Source organism: Pezoporus wallicus, unplaced genomic scaffold (genome assembly GCF_028554395.1).
Source record: "Pezoporus wallicus isolate ANWC-B61680 ecotype Strahan unplaced genomic scaffold, APGP_CSIRO_Pwel_v1 contig_13243, whole genome shotgun sequence".
NCBI lineage: Eukaryota > Metazoa > Chordata > Aves > Psittaciformes > Psittacidae > Pezoporus > Pezoporus wallicus.
The window spans coordinates 128135-147275 of NW_026635036.1; the positions used below are offsets into that span (position 1 = coordinate 128135).

General features: G+C 44.0%; 1 protein-coding gene across 1 annotated transcript; it reads left to right on the forward strand.

Moving 5' to 3' along the window:
* Positions 1 to 15772: 15772 nt before the first annotated feature.
* CBLN1 (cerebellin 1 precursor) lies at positions 15773 to 18759 on the forward strand. The gene is made up of 3 exons (XM_057400079.1): positions 15773 to 16315; positions 16525 to 16644; positions 17817 to 18759. Exons 1-3 carry the CDS (start codon positions 16049 to 16051, stop codon positions 18012 to 18014), a joined length of 585 nt encoding a protein of 194 aa, XP_057256062.1. The 5' UTR covers positions 15773 to 16048; the 3' UTR covers positions 18015 to 18759.
* Positions 18760 to 19141: the final 382 nt, after the last annotated feature.

Sequence of the window (19141 nt, forward strand, 5' to 3'; positions counted from 1 at the left end):
TGCCTACCATACGGTTCTGCCACTTATAAAGTACATACGACAAATATGAGTACATTATCCCGTCAAGTGCTACTAACCAAACAAAAAGCGGCACAGTCCACGTCTGGTCATGTGACACTAAACGCAGTAAAAGCTTTGCTTTGGCTACATTAGAAAAAGGATCAGGCCCTATCTGAGAACAGGTGGATAGTTTTGGTGCAAAGAGATTATATTCCTGTCTGCAACTCAAAATCTAAATGGGATTTTTTTTTAATATATATATATATATATATAAAAATAATTTTGGGATATATTAATATATATCCTAAAATTGTAATCTCTCTAGAACAGAAATGGTATTCCCATGTGTAATCTGCAAAACAGCATGATTATTTTGGCAGGGAAGGCAGAATTTGAGGACAGAACTGTAACTACAGCTGTGAAGCACAGAACTAGAGACATGCCTGTGAGGGAGATGTGGTCCTGGGAGCCTCCCACTCATGGGAGCACCCGGTTGTCACTGTTGCACCCTCACCAGCCAAGAAGCCATTTCTGCACTGTTTTGTCGAAACTTAGCCTCATGCCAACAAATGGCCAGTCTTGGTTTGCTCATTGGCTGCTTCCAAGCAGATGGCACTGGCTGTGTTGTCCTCACCTTTGCTTAGCAAGAGTTCTGATTTGTGTTTCCTTCTGCTCCGAACCAGAAGTATCCATGAAGTCTTACAGGCATGTATTTATTCTTGAGACTTACAATGCTTTTTTATTCCGATTGACTGACAGGCTTAAAAGTTCCTGTAAGGCAATATGAGAGAAAAATAAGGACAGACAGACAGCAATGGCATGACCTTAATTTCCTTAGGAAACCAAGCTAAAAATGAAAATGTAACCTCAGACCCTTTGCTGAGGGCTTCTCCTTTGAAAGCCAAAATAAGAACAGATACATACCAGATCAGAAAAGACAAGTGGAGATTACCATAGTCTTGTGACAATTTTAAAGGAGGAAAGAAAAGAAATTAATTGTGAATAGCTATGAAGTTCTCTTAAATAACCATTGTTATTAAAATTATTAATAATAGTTTCATTGTATTTACTCTTCAAAGGAAAAAATGGTCCCATGGTACAGTTAAAACCAGAGAGGGATACCTGGGGGAGAGAATGTAGATGTGGATGCAGAGGTGCTCCCCTGCCCCTGCTCTCCTCTCAAGGGATAGATTGAGGAGTGGGCTGCTGTCATGTACTGTGCTAGGCTGCAACAACACAGGCAGGTAAAAACAGCTGAGAAAGAAGGCTGGCCTCAATGTCTCTTCCCCAGTTGAGATACACATACAGCAGATATTTTCGATCTTTGTCTCATGCAACAGAAGGGAGGTAGGGCGTGTGGACTGAGCTCACAAGAGGAAAGGCACGTCCTCCCTAGGCTATGCTTACCTACACCCTGTAGTCACTCAGAGGCAATTTGCAACTGTTTAGGTGGGTGCTCTGTATCTGCATGTCTTGGCTTTAAAGCTTTATTGAAACTCTTCAATCAATTTGCTAGTGACCTTGAGAGATCCTATCGTGTGTGCTGGCAATTGTGTGGTTGATGCATTTCCATACAAGCCACTAAGCCCTTACATATTGGAAAAGTCACTTGGTCTGTTAGAACTTGCATGGAAAAACACAAATATTTCATAAGGACAAGTGGCAGATTATTCTCAGGCTATCGATTCCACATTTTGGTCTGCTGAAAACCTGCTGCTAAATAGACCTCTCGACTGGAGAGACTCAGCAAAATGGCCATTACAGGGAGACACTCTGGGGATTTATTGATTGAACATGAGAACACTAATCATGAAATAGCAAGGATCGAGCATACTTTTGTGACTATTATTTGCATAAAAAGGTAACACTTCAGTGTTGGAAGCCAGGCTCCTTTTAGAACATTAAGAGTAGCTGTCCCAGATCAAGCCATATCCCTTGCCACACACCCAGCAGGGCAGCCAGTTCCTCAGGCTTCTCATTTTCCAGTATACAGAGAACTGTGACAACACACACCTTATGTTGTCTGTAACAAGTAAGTTAGCAAATACATTTGCTACGCTAGACAGAGACCGAAAACAAAACTTGTATCTGCTGCAAACATACAGAATAATGCTTTCTTGCTCAAGCATACTGAAAACAGGATAATTTTTTGATTTTGGAATGGCTAATTGATTTTCTATTTGATTATTGTAAAATCAAGAAGCTAATTAAATTAATTTTAATTAATATTTGTAATAAAATTCTTAGAACTTTCTTTCCTCCAGACATGCTAATTTCGTCAAATTCAAGTATTCAAAACTCAAAAATGAGGAGGCCCTTAATTTTGAGAAAGACTAGGCTGTTACACAGTTTAGTTTACTCTTTCACAGCAGTATTTTTTCTTTCAGCCTTTATCTTTCTGTGTGGTTTTGTCTGTTTTCTACGTAGCTCATCAAAGAGACTAAAAATGTAAATAGAAACTTTCTACTTTTCTTTTTTTTTTTTAATAGAAAAACAAAGGCCTAACTATATATATATATATATATATAGCTTCAAGCTTTATGACTTTAGGAAAACACATATAAGATAACACTGCCGGAATATCTCCCATCCCTGCAGGAATATCTCCCGTCCCTGGATACACTGAAGGCCAGGCTGGATGGTTCTGGGCAACCTGATCTAGTTGAAGATGTCCCTGCTCATTGCAGGGAGGTTGGACGAGATGACCTTTGAAGGTCTCTTCAACCTCAACTATTCTATGATTCTATGAAATTACACAATTCCTTATCAGACTGGGAAAAGCTTAGTAAGCTCTCCATGTTTACCACAGAATTTGCCTGGATGAAACACTTTGCAGTTTCCACATACGTCCTTTTCTAGCATTGTCACTGTGCTGGTACAGTTACTCAAGAAAAACACCCACAAGTGCATTCATTGAGGGTTTCACTTGAAAAATAAAGTGAACAGCCAGAAACCAAAGCACGTTAACAGAGACTCTATGAGCTCCAAACCGGATCTCACTATATATACAGTATTTGGGTAACCAGCTGCCAATTCCTGTGCACAGCATTCTCTGGTCTGAGTGCTGCAGAATCCTAGCTGTCCCTTTTCCCCATCTTTGCTGCAGTTCTGTTCTTTTGGATAAGGACAATGAACACTGGGTCAGGGGTGTGAGCCTGGCTCCCAAACCCCCAAAATCTGTCACTGGTCTGAACCAGTCAGCAGCATGTGAGGTGTTTTTGTCAGAGACGGGGGAAAGTTGGTCAAAGAGAGAAACTGATGAACGGCAATTTCTCATTACATACCATACACGATCAGTCTTGGAGAAAACATGAACAAGCGAAACCTTTGTGTGCATCTTCTCAGGCACTTGCTCGTCCTTTGTTTTGTCACAAGAGCCTCAGGCATCTCCACTGGCAACAAAGCGGATGTTGGCAAAGTGTATGTAGAAGGCAGATGGTTATATAGCTCTGAATGGGCTCAAAGGACTTATGCCCATGTATTTAATCTGTCTTGTAGCATTTCTCCCTTGTTTTACCACTCTTTGTCCACACCAGCCACCTTATGAGTATCAGACTCTGAGATTTAGAAAACAGGTACCTGGCCTGAAACTCAGACCCCACAAGAAAACATTCACTGCCTTTTCAGAAGCACCTAGAAGTAAAAACTGAGACAAATAATAATTTGTTTTTGTTTGTGCTAGCAGCTAGACTCAATGAAAGATCTAATCCATATTTTCATACTCAAGTGAATGTAAACTGCACTGTTTCAGTGCAGAACACCTAATTGTTGGAGTTTCCTATGCTCCTGTACACTTAGGAAAGCAGATCTGCATGAATGTGAAAAGACCAGCACATTACATGCTCCTGAAGTGCAGTATGATTTTGTTTATTTAGGAAGAAATCAGAAAAACCCAGAGACTAAGCTCTGCTACCTTAGGTGCAACTCCCTCTGATTATGAGCTGGTGGTATATTGTACCTAGCGCCTGCAGTTCTGAGTTGGTCACACATGGTATTCAACAAAGTATCTATCTCAAGCACCAGTAGCTCCATGAAGTACTTTACCAAAATAGGGTCCTGAAAGTTATCAGTTCCTTATATGCCGATTTGGCCTGCTGAAAGAGGGGTGGATTTGCTCCACATTTGATGAGAGGATTCAACTAGTTAGTTCAGCTGGAGAATCTGTCGTGTCGATGAAAAGCTCAGAGGACCTCACTCATGCTCAGTGGTCTTGTAATTAAATGTTACACACTTGATGAGCATTGCATTGCAAGCCTCGAGGCTAATTTACATGTTACCACCAAAATGTCTTATTTTATTTTGCTTGTAAAAATACCGTATGGGCATCATTGCATGTCATTGTAAATGGTTTGTATCAATGATGCTTGGGTGACTCTCAAAATCACTAAAAGCTGAACATAATTACTGCTAAAGAGCCCTGTACAGATCCAGTAATACTTCCTCTACAATAGCTATTTTATGACTAAGATGGCTTTCCTGATGTGACTGACAATGGTAGGATCACAAACAAGCAGCCTGCCAGCAAATAAAGAATAGCTTTTTTGGGACACAAAATAGTTTGATTCAATTATAGTATTACATGTATAATTGAAGTGTATGTCACTTTTCCAAGAGTTGCCTGTAATTCAAAACAATAAAATGAGGTGGGAAGAAGGAGAGAATAATGGAAGTAAATAGGAGCTAGCTGTAAGAACAGTGATAGGTATGATGTCACTATAAGGTATATACAGGCACATTTAAATGCTTTATGTTGTAAAAGTTGCTTTTAGCAATTTGGGCCACAAACATAACTCATGGTCACTCTTTATGCAATGGATGAGTGAAAAGAGAAGAAGCTTCTTGAGACTCTGGGATCCTTTTAGCACATACACCTTTATCAGTTTCTTGTTCTGAGGAGGTCACCCAACAAGTAACATTTCAATGAAGGCATATCAGATGGACTGAACTGCCATTTCTTACAATTCACTATTTCTTTAATACTTATTTGACTGACTTAAAAGCAATGCTAAAGCACTGCAACCATTTATTGGAATATATTAATAATAATACATTAGAGTTTCATTCACTGAATTCCAGCTTTTAGAAGAACAAACAGCCTTGTGCAGATGCAGAAGAAAGGCAGAGAAATATTAGATGACTTACCCACAGTCTGCAGGTGAGTGGAAGAACTAGAAACGGAGACTTTGGCCTCTGGCCTTTCTTCCAAATCATCCTTCCTGTATTTGTGCTAGTAAAATGATTCTGCATATGTCCTGTCTTGGAAATATGAAAAATATATGCAGTATGCAAAGCAGCCAATTGGACTGTCTTTTGGAATACATCATCATTTATGAGGGGCACCTTCAAGACTAAACAGATTGTGTGCAATTAATTGCAAACTGTCAGAAACTGCAGCACTTTACTGCCAATTTGTAAATGAAACCTAGTACGCAAAAGATTTAGGCAAGTGAGGTGAGTTTCTGTGGATAAAGTAAAGGCAATGCACATATTCAGTGCAATGCAATGTTTACACTCCAGCCTTTAAGAATATTGCTGACCCTGTGAGAAAAGGGTGTGGTGCAGAGTTGTTGCACGCAGCTAGGCTTCTCCATAGGTAAATGTTTTTCATAACTAGCATGAAGAAGTCCCAGCTTACTTGAAAAGCTAAAAGAATAAAAAAGTCATCAAGTGAAAAAAAAGAAAAACGTATTTTTTATCAACATAATGGTAAACACATAAGCATTTTTGTAACCTAAAGATGTGCTGCACAATTATGGTGAGGTGTGGATCATTCCAAATACAGGGGACTGCAAACAAAGCAGATTCCCTTTATGTCCTGATTCTGACCGTCAAATGACCTTTGTTATAAATATGCTCATCCTGGTGGCTGGCCAACACCTGACTCAATTCCTTATCCAGTGCTGTCTAGCTCCCTTTGTATCACTGCCGTTACCATCCTATATCTCATTGTTCCCCTCTGTAATATTCAATAAATACAATATGTTTGGTGCCACTGCTGATCTGCTGAGCCAGTCAGTGGCCAGCCCAGTGACTCAGACTTGGTCTCAGCTTCAAAAGAAAAATGATGATGCCTGTCTTTCCAGATTTGAACCCCTCTGGTGAACAGCATCACAAATGTAATACAGACCTTCAGTAATTACTGAAACAGCAGTTTGTCACCAGCTGCTGGCGGCACTGATGGACAATGTGTTTGTGGGTATAGTTAGAGGAAGGAATATGTAAGAAAATATATTTGTGACAGGCTTAATTTGGAAATTTTTTTCAGGGGATGAAATGTACATGTGAAGCAGTGTAAATGAAGAACTAGGTACCCATATTCATCAACAATTCATTCAACAATTCATTCATCAGCAATACGTCTCTGGTATTTTATATATATGAAAAAAAGTATTCCAGTGTAAAAAAGAATTTGGCCCAAGCAGCAGCCACAACTACATGAAGTGCAATTTGCATCTCTTCTGAAGTTCACGTACATCAGCAGTTCCCAGAACAAGTACATTTGGCCCCTGTGGAAGAGCAGAACTGCCTACATATCCCAGTCACTTTCTGCATTGGTGCCATTGAGGGGGTCCTTGTGATACTCAGTAAATAAAGAAATCCCTTCTCTACTCCTCTGACCCTTTTAGTAGGACTGGAGCTTACAGCAACCTACAGGTACTTCCCTGTGCTCTATGAACCTGAAAAAATGGAAATCTAAAAGTTCGCTCTTGATGTGAAGCAATTCTCTCTATTGTTTTTCTCTCCTTATCTTGTAGTGCAAATGCAGTTCCAGAAATGACATAAAACATCAGAATCCACGGATGAGGAGGTAAATTCAGGGTTGAGAGGAGATGAAAGAAAAAGTGGATTCTGAGCTTGATAGGCTTTGGAAGAAGCTTTACAGAGAATCAGCACTCCAGTGGATGCTGTCGCAGGGGTAACAAACATGCCCACACATGGGAAACACAGGCCCAGTTCACTGCAAAATCATAAATCTGGAATTGAGAAGAGGGAATGCACTGCTTGACCCATGTCAAATTAATAATGCTGCTTTGTTTCACAGCTTAATATTTAAACAATATTGCTCCAATTAGTGAATTGCAGACATTCTGTTTTCTATGAGATAAAATGTCTCCTTCCCAAATTAAGGTATTTTCCTTTTCAGGTTTTTTAGTTTGGTGATGGGTTTTTGGGTTGGCTTTTTTTTTTTTTTCCCTTTTTTTTTTTTTTTTATCTAAAATGCACTTGACTCTATGGACAGAGGGATTCCCTCAGAAATTTTTGCTTAGTTTATGACACAAATAGCCATGTCCCTCCAGCGTTTCTTAACTCAAACCTACACAACCTATATGCCCACATCCCCATGTTTGTTATTTGGTTTGTTGCCCTGCTGAAGACTGCTGCGTTTCCCCAGAAAAGGTTCTCCCACCTGCAGCTATTGTATCTTCCCTTCTCGTGTCACTCAAGCACACTGCCTTGCAGCTTGCCTGAAGTCAGAGTAGAGCCACTGGTCCTGCCAGGAGCCTGGCACACCAGACACGGCTCAGCCCCCGGGAACTGCGGGTGCGGACACAAGCTGGGCTCCCCAGCACAGCCGGGAACCAAATGGGATTTTGCCTGAATGAGTAGTGGAGATGGGGTTTCGTTCAGAGCAACAAACAACTCTTTAAAGAGTGTTAAGAAGATGGAAATTTGCTATATTACAATTTCAGAAAAGAATGAAACAGTAGATGCACACTGGATGTAATGACCTCTCCCTTTCTGAACAGCTAACCCAAACACGGTGAACCCTCTGAATAGTCCAGCTTTAGTCCTGGACCCATGTTCATTAGTTATTTTTACAGTGTACTGTGATGAATGCAAGAGATAACAAACATAAAAAGTAGAGTTCAGGAAGCACTGTGGAACAGTTTGTATGCTGGCTTTTACAGATTTACCCTACAGTTGCTAGGTTTGCTCTTTCCAGCCTTAACTCATGAGAATTTGGTTGGTACTCAGTGGTTTGCCTTCCCTTTCCTCTAGCTCGGCCACTGAAGTCACCTGAAGCCATCATTGCCGACTGAAATTTTTTAAGTGTTATCTTTATCTAACCAGTTCTTTAAGATCTCAGCCCCGCTGGAAAGTGAGGAGGAGGCCTCCACTGCCTGTGCCTATTGCAAGCGTGATTCTACAGTTTCCCAGGTCTGGTAAGGTACCTGCATGTTCTGGGCAACACTGATGTTATTCTGAGATACTTACATCTTCTAATGCTTGTATGTTACAAAGATTTGTATTATTTTGTCTAGAAATTTTGTCTAGAAATTTTGTCTAGAAATAGCCATCCTCCTCTGTTATCCTTTGACATCTGCCTCTCGCAACCAGCTTGTGGCACAGTGTGCACTTCTCTCCCCTGCAAAGACTTTATTCCTTCTAGAAAAGGTTTCCAGAAGGATGCAAACAGCACTGAAATCCCACTCTGTCTGCTTGCTTTTTACCAGCCCTACTCAATTGCTCTGCAAGAACAGAGAGGAATATTTTCCCTGCTCTCTGGAGTAAAGTCTTCCATTACCATGTCACGAAAGCAAACAGGCTGTTTGGTAGCTAAGGAAAAATGCTGACTTTAAACCTGAGATAAGGCCCTATCATTTACACTAATGAGCTCACTGGTGGGGAATCTGTAAAATTTTATGATAAAAAGTAGCTGTAGTCAGTGTTTGATAGAATTTACTCTTTCATTTTTTGCTGAAAAACCACATAGCTACTAATAATTTTCCCATTCAAACTTAGAGAGAAATAAATGCAGTGAGATTTGTCCCAGTAGGACTTCAAAGATCTTGTAAGTAATCCATTATTTTAAAGATCTATTCTTTAACCACAGGTTGGTCTAAATTCTGCAGGGAAGGCTGTAGATACTTTTAACTGGCTAAATAACAAATTAGCTACTCAGAATGAGAAGCCCTTAATGAAATACTAATATCCAGATCTTAATTGTTGGTAACATGGTTAAAAGTTAACCCCCTAGATCTGACAGTCCTCATTGTCATGTCAGATTTTGATTTCTGATGGAAGTGCTCCCTGGGATGCACCCTGGGGTTTCCCTGTAATCGTTTCTAGGCTGGGTACCACGTATGTCCAGTATGTGCACTGAAAAAGGGGAGGTATCCAACACCCTTTGTTATCTATTATATACAGTCAGAGCAGTAAATGGCAAGTGTTATGGGAATCTCCCAGCTGCTGTAGATTACAAGGACCTTCACTATTCTGTTCAGAACCAGAATAAATGAGCCTGGCTGGAAAGCGTAACCCTGTTATAAAGCTAATAAAAGTGGAAAAAAAAGGAAAGGGGTGAGAGTAAGCAGAGAGGAAAAGAGATATCTCCAGCTGAAGGGCTGGAAAACGCTCACAGTTCAGCATCCATGTGAAACATAAAATTAATTCCAGCATGTTTTCTCCCCTCTCCATTTGAGGTGTTTAAACTCCACAGAGTCCCTGGTTCAATGCCTGGAAAAGATGGCCAGAGATGCAATACAGTGCATGGACTTCACTGTGTGTGCAGGACTCACTGCTGTGTGCAGACAAGAAATAAATCCTAATGAAATATTCCATGTGCAGGGTTGTACCCCTGCAGCCTTGTTTTCTACTCAGGGGTAGATGTGTCTCTGCAGTGCTGTCTTAGCCACCTCATCTCTCCAAGAATCATGGTTTTGATTCATCACTTTGATAGCAGTTTTGGAAGGGGGTTTGGGTTGTACAATAGGCACTGATCCCAGAGCAGGAATAGCAGAAAGGTAAGCAATGAACATGGAGACTTGGATGTGGACTTAGGCTTGTGGTGCTGAAATGAAAAGGACAGACAAAAGGGAGAAAGTATGTAACAGAAAAATGTTTGGAAGGAAGACAAGAGGGACATCTGGTTTATGGGCTTATGCTACTAATGTATTTTCTAACTCCGTGAGTCCTTCAAGCACTGGGAATATGGGAAAACAAGACAGACCAACAAAAAGGATTGGCGTGAGACATTGTGAAGTGGCTGAGAAGCTGGTCTTGCGTGCAAGTGATCACAATTACTGTAATCTTTCAAGAAATATTGAATTTTTCACAAAAATATTGTCAAATCCATGGCTCTTGTATCTCTGTCTTGATATGGCTCATCGTGAGATTTGAATTTACTTACACATAAAAGTTTGTGTCGATTCGTTTCTTCCCTGGCTAGCTTCCCTCCATCCTATACCCATCACTTTGTACGTAATACAGAAGCGCTGAAGTCTTGCTTCTTTCAGAAGAGCAACCACTAGAGGGAAGGATGCCCACGAAGATGTTCCCCTCAGCACCAAGGGTCCTCTCTCTGTAAAACCAGTTGGTTTTACCCAGCACTTGCAAGGTGGCCTGGTTTATCCTTTCAGATAAAATATACTGAATGAGATTAGTTTTAGTATTGCAGTTCCACAGTACATCCTGAAACACAGCCAAAAGTAAGGGCCAAAAAAAAAAACCAAACCACAATCATTGGCTAAATTACACAGAGGAGATTGGATTACCTCTTCAAACAGGGCTCTTAATTCTGCGTATAAATAGAATCCAGAAATACAAGAGTACAGCAGTAGAAAATAAATCCAGCCAACAGCCGCTAATAACCCCTAATTATTAGGAGTTTCAGTTAACATTTGGACAGCTTTGGTCTTAATTCTTCTAAGTCTGAACAGGCGGCGTGACCGACGTGGCCACATTTACAATTACGGTGATCACACATGCTGTTCCAACCCATGCTGGCTTTAGCTGAGTGTTTTCTGGAAGCTTGGGTTGGGATTTTGCCCTGTTAAAATATAATTACCTATCTGAGAGCAAGTAATTTCCAGTTTGAGTTACTTATTTGTAACAATGCACTTGTTTTGACAGAAGTCTATGAAAGGAAAAACAAATCAAGCTCCTGACCTTGGTATCATGGTTCACTTCAGGTTTTTTTGTACCTGAAAGAAAATCTGCTAATATCCCATCCAAGTAATGAATTAACTTGCATGTTATCGGTAAATACAGCAACAGAGATCTACCTGTAAAGCAGATACTTGTTAAGGTAAGACTCAAATCCAGTGTATTTTTTTCTTTTTTAAGAAAAATCTTGGCAGCACTAAAACATACCAGGGCAGTTATGATTGTATAAACCAATAATAGCTAATAGTTGTCTCAAGAATGTTTTTTTCAAATGTCTTTAGGAGTCAGCTAATATTCTTTCCCACTTTTAAAATTGCCCTATGTAATATGCATATATAGGAGATTAGAAGTCAAACACTATATTGCGGGAAGTCAATAAGAAAGCAGCAGATGGCATTATCCACATTATCTTAATAAACAATGTTGTTCTTCAAAATATATTAGACCCAGGATATGTGCAGCCACTTGAATCCTTCAGGGTAGACAATTTTATATTAATTTACTGCTGCAATCCCTGCTTTGGTCAGGACTGTGTAAGTTTCCCCTTTAACTTCTGTTTGCAACTGCCCTTACCCACCAAAAATTCCCACTTCTGAGACTGAGGTTTGCCTTGATTGTGAGCTGCAAAAGGTGAATTTTGATTTTGACATTTTATCACAAACTTTTTGAACATTTCAAAACACATAAACTTACAGGGAAAGTGCTAAGCTTATTCTGTTAGATATTCTCTGGCCAGAAGTGAAATCTGAAAGTAGAACTGTTTTTATGTAGAAAGGAGTTCATGATTAATTTCGGGAAGCAATCTGGTTTAATTTGGCAAAAAAAAATTACAGAACATTTGCATATGGATATACACAAATGATCACCTGGCAGTTATTCCCAGGTACACACCTTGGAAAGCATAGGCACTCTTTAGGTGTCCATGCTACTGATGGGTTCTGCCCTCAGTGGTGCCACCTTTCTCCTGCAAGCACAAGTGATCCCAATAGAATTCCCCTGCCTGGCAGTGTTCTCTCTCCCCTGGCACCTGACCCAGCCTCTCTGTGCTGTTTTCTGTCCTTTCTCTGTTTACAGCCTGCTCTGGCAAGTATCTGTGCCCTTTCTTATTCTTCAGGGTGTGGAACATTACAGATAATTTCTGCTGGATGGCACCTTAACACTTCATCTACGCCTGCTGCGCACTCTCTCACTGAACTCGGTCTGCTCTTTGAGATACCTTAATTGCTTGCTGCAGAAGCTGAAGGTGACACCATAAGCAAATCACCATAAATACATGCAAACCTCTCTTAGAACAGCAAATCAGATGGTTGTAGGTAGTGCACAGTATGGATCAGCAAGAGCTGTTCTGCTTTAAATCTCATTTTCCCACATTTTCAGACTCTGTACAGAGTCCCAGCAGATGCCTGGGAAGACAAGTATCTTAACTTTATATGGGTGTATATAAATCCCTGAATTGCTTTTTGTTGTTTATACTTCATAAACTAATATAGCACTGAATAAATGGCATTTTGAGAAGTGTGAACAAACTGCATTTTATATAAGCTATCCAATTATGGGTCAGACCTTGCATTTCTTACTCAAGAAGGATTAAATCAAAAGGCAAGTAGTCTGTAAAAAGGTGGTTTTATACACAGCTGGCTAAACCCTAGATAAATTATTCTCTCAAAGGAAAAACAAAGGTTTCCAGCAGATTTCTCTGTAATTGTTTCTAGAGAAGCTTATGCTTGCCTCACCCAGAGACCTTCTTTCTAAGTTAAGTTCAAGTTAAATATCTAGTAAGATTGAATTTCTAAAGATGATTTTCCTAAAACAGGATTAAGTCTCACTGAGAGTATAATGAGGGCAGGTAATGTCGCTGCAGCTCATGATTTAAACTGTTCTGTGGCTAAATTATTGATTTCTACAGATAACAGTTCAGTACCTCTGAGTTTTAAACTTGCTTTTCTAAGAAGGCTTGGTCTCTCTACAGCTTAGGGTTTTTTCTGCAATGAAATAAGCAACCCTCTCATCTGAAGCAGCATAGGAACCATCCTGAGGCGGTTCTTCAGAGACTTATGAGGATCATTTTTTTTTTTTTTCTTTTCCTTCTAGATCATTTTCAAATGGTTTCTTTGGGTTTTTTCTTTAACCATGGGTGAAAGTGTGGGGGAGTTCCACAGACTAATAATCTGTGGTCAGTCCGTCAACACGGAGGACATGGCTGGTTACCATGCAATGGACAAACAGTTGGCATGTTTTCTACATACCCTCAAAAGTATTTCTTAAAAACAAATATCAAAGAGCACTGCTTGACAAATAGTTTCAGTCTAATGTCTACAACATCTGTTAGTTCGTTAACACCATTCACTTTGTATCTGAATGACTATTGCCCTATTGTATCTCAGTGACTTTGATTAACAAGGCAGTTTGTAATTAGATTGGGTAATGTAATTCATGGTCCTCTGTAAACATCTGGATTTGCAAATCTGCATTCCTAGCTTGGAGCTCTCTGCCATACATCACTAATTACGCCATGTTCTTGTATACCATCCTACATCCTCCTGCTGAGCATCTCTTCTTTGTTCCCAGTGCAAGTCAGAGGCTGTTGTCAATACAGAGAAAATCAACTTAACGGCCTAGCACCTCATGTGACATTTAATGAAAATGAAGTCAGGTCTAATTTACATGGCTGGTGTTACTTTATTAAAGCCAGAACTATAGAAGCTGAGTGTTACCATGCTAGTCAAGTGTGCAAGACTGATTGTCTATGGCAATGGTGGTATCTGGCAGAGGAAGCTTCCCATCCCCACCCTTCCTGCCTGCCCACCTCCTCTATGGGAATAGGGCTTCTGTAAAAAGTGACAGATTTTTTCCTTTTTCCAGGCCTGTCTGTTCTTGTTCTTTCTGTTAACTCCATCCCTCAATCCTGTGGAGTGGTCAAGGCAGCAGCAGGAGGAAGGCCACCCCGACTCCTCCCAGGGGTCCCCACAAAACAGCAAGGACAACTCCCAACTCCGGAGGACAAACCCTCCTGTACCCAAACCAGCAAGCTGCAACTAAAGAGCTCTGTAGCACCAGAGAATTCACTTCTGTCGTGCACAAGTGTCTTAAAAGGAAATATATGAATATTCTTTTTTTACATAAAAGACAGATGCCATGTATGATGAAAGAACACACAGTCAAGCGCTTAGAAAATTGAAAAGGACACAGTTGTGTTCCTTCAGTTTCCATTTCCCCATGTCACCTCTCTGGTACTGAAAAGGGTGTGGAATGTTCATTTTTACTGGTTTTTATTTGCTTTACCCATATTAATACCCCTTAGAAATATAATTTCATTTTTCAAAAAGTTTCTGATTCTGCCTTTGGACTCAGTTAAGAAGTTAATAACATATTATAAATCATAAGCTTATGCCTGGAAGTAAAACATGTCACAGCTTCTAAGAGGCTGTGGCTCCTCCCACTCAGTTTCATCTCGTTTTTTACATCTTGGGATAGTTTTTGTTTCTATTTTATTCTCTCTTCCATTCTGACCACTTTCCTCCCCCTATGATCATTTTACAACTACATTGCTTTCCAGAATGCTTCACTGCTGAATGTGTAAAATGCAGCATGGGGTACTTTTGTCCTCCCTGAGGTCGAAGGCCATTGGTTATAACCACATCTGTCCCCTTCGAGACAGCCAGTGCCAGCTCACGAGCAAACTGGTACTTCAGAGACTTTGCCCGAGAACTGTACATTCACACATGTAACTGAGTGGGGCAGGAACGTGAAGAAAGTTTTATTTGCAGCAGTTTTCAGAGAGAAATCGAAAAAATCTTATAACTCTCACAACCCGAACAGCACAGAATATAAATGAAAGCCTTTACCCAAATTCGTAGTGATTTGCATGGAACACGGTTTTGGATGATACTCAGTTTCCCCGAGAGGATGCTACAAACTCCATATTAAGTTTTTATCTCTGAATGTAAGTTTAATTTTGCAAACCGATTTGCCACTTAGAAAGTGACTTAGTTCCCGTGGTTTGTTTCCAGCTGTCCATCCATAAATCTCTTATTTTGCAACCCCCGGCTATGATTTTTTGAGAGCACATCCAGAACGCGCACCGTCCACGTGTCCACCACGACAAAGCGATCTGCTCTTTAGGAAGGAACAAGGGCCCTAAAAACGCGATCCGGGTTGAAGCCCTTCAGCAGGGCGAAAAGAGCAGCGGGGCGGGGCCGGCCCGAGGCAGGGACCTTCCGCCACAGCCGGGCGCTCGGACGCGGAAAAGCTTCTTCTAGTTTTGTGAAGTTTCTTGCTGGGGAAGCCTGGCTGGGACGCTGCGTTCCCTTCCTCCCCGGGATGAGAACGAGGCGGCTGGAAAAGGCAGCCCGATAAGGGGGACCCTCAGCACCAGTGCAGTCTGCGGCAGGGAGGGCGCGGGAGTGGGGGCGGATCCGTCCGCGGCTGTGCAGTTTCTGCTGGTTTTGGCCGCGCAGCAGCCCGTTTCCTTCCAGCCCTCCTCGCCCCGTTCCGGCTCCCGGGCCCTCAGCCAGGCTTTACCCGACACCCCGCTTCTCGCCGAGCTGCCGCGGGCCCTTGCGCTCAGCGGGCGCTCTCCTGCTCCGCGCCCCCCACCGCGCCTCGGCGCTCCTACCTGAGCGGCTGGGCTCGGCTCCGCTTGGCTCGGTGCGGAGCGGTGCGGTGCGCTGCGGTGCGGCGTGGGCGGCTGTTCGGTACCTGCTCCCGCGCCCGCGCCCCGCCGCCTAACAAAAGCGGCGGCCGCAGACGGACTGCGTGGCCATTGGCGGTGGCAGCGCGCGGCGGGCGCCGGTTGGGCCGGGCGCAGCGGAGGCGGGCGCGGGGCGTTGACGCCAGCGAGGGGCCGGTGGGGAGGCGGGGTCGCGCCTCGCGCCGTCTTTGTGCTCGCCGGCAGTCCCGGCAGCGCCGCCGCCTCCCGCCGCCTCCCTCAGCCCCGCGCGGCGCGGCAGGCGGCTCCGCTCCGCACCGCTCGGCCCCGCAGCGCTCCGCGCCGCGCTATGTGTGCGGGCGCTCCTGTGCCTCCTCGCGGCCGCTTCCCACCCGGCGGGGCGCCTTCGGCCGCGCTCTGAGAGCGCGGCGGGGCAGGGAGTGAGCGGTGCGGAGCACGGACGTGCCGCCTGGCGCGGCGCGGAGCGGCGCGGAGCGAAGGGAGTGCGGCGCCATGCGGGGCTCGGGGCTAGGGCTGGCGCTGGGGCTACTGCTGGGCATGGCGTGGCTGGTGTGCGGGCAGAACGAGACGGAACCCATCGTGCTGGAGGGGAAGTGCCTCGTGGTGTGCGACTCCAACCCCACCTCCGACCCCACCGGCACTGCTCTCGGCATCTCCGTGCGCTCCGGTAGCGCCAAGGTCGCCTTCTCCGCTATCCGCAGCACCAACCACGAGCCCTCCGAGATGAGCAACCGCACCATGATAATCTACTTCGACCAGGTGCGCGGTGGGGTGGCGGGGCTCCGGGCGCGCCGCCGCCGCCGGAGCAGAGAAGTTGCCTGGGAAGGCGGCGAGGCTGGGCCGGGGACGCGCCGCCCGGCGGAGCCCTGCCCGGGAGGCGGAGGGGCTGCGGACCGGGGCAGCCGCGGGGCTAGGCGGCGGCTGAGGCCCTGCGGAGGTGCTGACGGTGCCATTCCCTTCCTTTCCAGGTACTAGTGAATATCGGCAGCAACTTCGACTCGGAGCGGAGCACTTTCATCGCGCCAAGAAAGGGGATATACAGTTTCAATTTTCACGTGGTGAAAGTGTACAACAGGCAAACCATCCAGGTCAGCCCCAAGCGCCGCCGCCGCGCTCCCCGGGCACCGCGGGAGGGAGCGGAGAGGGCCCGCGGCCTGGCGGGGTCGAGGCCGTGCTGGCGGCGGGGCAGGGCCATGCCCCCGGTCCGCCGCCGGGAGCGGAGCACATACCTCCCGGCTCTTCCCGGCCGAAGGGTCGGTTCCCCAGGGGCTGCGCAGACTCCCGGCCGCTGGCGGGCCCCTGCCCGCATCAGCCGGGATGGGACGGGAGGAAATAGCCTGCTAGCTGTCCCCGCCTGCCAGGGCCCCTGGGCAGCCCTGTGCCCCAGGAACGTCCCTGCACAGAGCCTTGGGAGCCACGGCCCGCGGCAGGCTCCTCATCTACTCTGAGGTAGCCGAAGGTTTCATAGGGATTTGGGGTGCAGGGAGGTGCCTGTGGCATGGAGATGGTAATGAATGTAGTTCTGTATGACTGCATGCAGCCACCCTTTACACACCTTTTGAATGCAGTTCGATGCATACACATCTCTAGGTAGGGATAACAAATTACCAGCCTGAAGCCAGGTAGCATGACCTAGACAGGGAATCTGCCTGTGTAGCAATGCACAATTGCAAAGGTGAATGTACTGCTGCATAGCTCAGTCCTGGTATAAACACCTTCACACACCCAGATTGGGCAGGTAGCTTATTATTAACATGGGGTGTGCAGTCCTGGGATCATTAATGAGAGCTGGGCAGAGCTTATTGACTGTGTTGTGGCATATTGTCTTCTCTTTCTAACAAAGGAAAACTACCTCTTGAATACACTTCAAACGCGCTGACTCTGGCAGCTGTGGCTCTGCTCCTTGCTGTCTCTGAGGTTTCGCATAAAGCCATTTTTCAATAAGTATGAGCAGACCTCTTTTCATAGCCTGAAAACACAGGCACCCTATTGAAATTCTTCAAAATAGGATCAATGTCCTGTTTTATATGCACCGGGTGTTTTGATGTGGTTGTCAGTCTAAAACAGTGGTGAAAGGCTTCTTCCTTTGGAGTACATACCTTTGCTGGGTTCAGATTGGTGTTTCATTTTTATGGGGCTGGAGTTTCAGCTGTCAAAAGAGGCCCTTTCTTAACTAAGCATTTCACCTGCTAGGCGAGCCCTGGCAGTGTCATTGTCTGACTTTAATTGACAGAGGGCTTTGTTTTATCTTGCTCTTTAGGTGAGTTTGATGCTAAATGGGTGGCCAGTGATTTCTGCCTTTGCAGGGGATCAAGATGTGACCCGGGAAGCTGCTAGCAATGGAGTCCTGATTCAGATGGAAAAAGGAGACAGAGCTTATCTAAAACTGGAGAGAGGAAACTTAATGGGAGGCTGGAAGTATTCAACATTCTCTGGATTTCTGGTGTTCCCACTTTAAATCACTTCTTATCCAAGAAAAGGGAGAGATCTCTTACAAATTCACAAGTGGTAGCTGGGTTTAAAGAGTTGGGGACAGCAGACTTTTTACATTCAAATATTAAAGAAGCTAAATCCTGCTTAGGTTTGTGTACACCTGCTTTGAAGAATTACTACTTATTTTTGTTGTGTTGCAGCCAACAGGCGGGAGATGCTATAATTGATCACCCCCCCCCCCCCTTCATATTCTCCTACAAAATTTGTTCCCATCCCTGTGTCATTGGTGTAATCTGCTACCATTTCCCCATGGTTTCTGCCTCACACGAGTAGACTTTAGATATTTCCATTGTCCTTTACAGCATATTTTGTAGTTTTGTTTTTAAAACATGTTAATCTTAACTCTTTCTCTGAGTTTAACTTTTAAAACAAAACAAAACAAAAAATTAAAGTATTTTTGAATACATGGATGCCATGATGGAAGGGAAAACGAAATTCTTGCTGTGTATGGCCTGGCAAAGGGAAAATTTCTACATGAAGAACTATTCACAGCCAATGCTGACTAGAGTATTTCAATATTTCTATGTAATTCTGAGTGATTGTGAAATTTAAGGCTGCTAAATGTTTTGATGCTTGTTTTGCTCTTGTACAATGTGGCCCAACTAAACGCCAGGAAGTATACTGAACTTTTACTATTACTCCGTAATATATGAGTGAATATAAAAAAATAATTTTTGCTTTAATTCAATAAAGTTTAAATGGGACTTTTATTTTTCTCAACCAGAAATGAGGTTTCTCAATGCAGGCAGGCAGGGAGAGGAGGCGGCTCGGCGCGGTCCCAGGGCCGCGGAGCCCCCGCGGGTGCGGCCGCAGTGCTCCGCTTCCCCCCCTTCCCCCTCCGTATGACGCCCTCCCCGCCCTGAGCAGGGCCCCGCGGCCGCGCAAGCCCCGCTGGCAGTGCCGGCAGCCCAAGCGGAGCCGCCGTTAGGAAGTTTCCCGCCGGCTCTTCTGTCCGCTTATTTATAGCATTTATGTGTATCATATTCTGTAAACCGGATCGCATTTTATACGGCCGTCTAAAAATACCTGATGATGTACACTTCGATGCTCGTATTATTTATTTGCCAGTATTATTTTGTTTACAGTCTTTTA

Excerpts from the sequence above, each read along its gene's own strand:
- CBLN1 (XM_057400079.1), top strand. The coding sequence starts at position 16,049 with ATGCGGGGCTCGGGGCTAGGGCTGGCGCTGGGGCTACTGCTGGGCATG. Across the intron at positions 16,316-16,524 it reads TGATAATCTACTTCGACCAG|GTACTAGTGAATATCGGCAG; the intron begins GTGCGCGGTGGG and ends CTTCCTTTCCAG. Across the intron at positions 16,645-17,816 it reads ACAACAGGCAAACCATCCAG|GTGAGTTTGATGCTAAATGG; the intron begins GTCAGCCCCAAG and ends CTTGCTCTTTAG.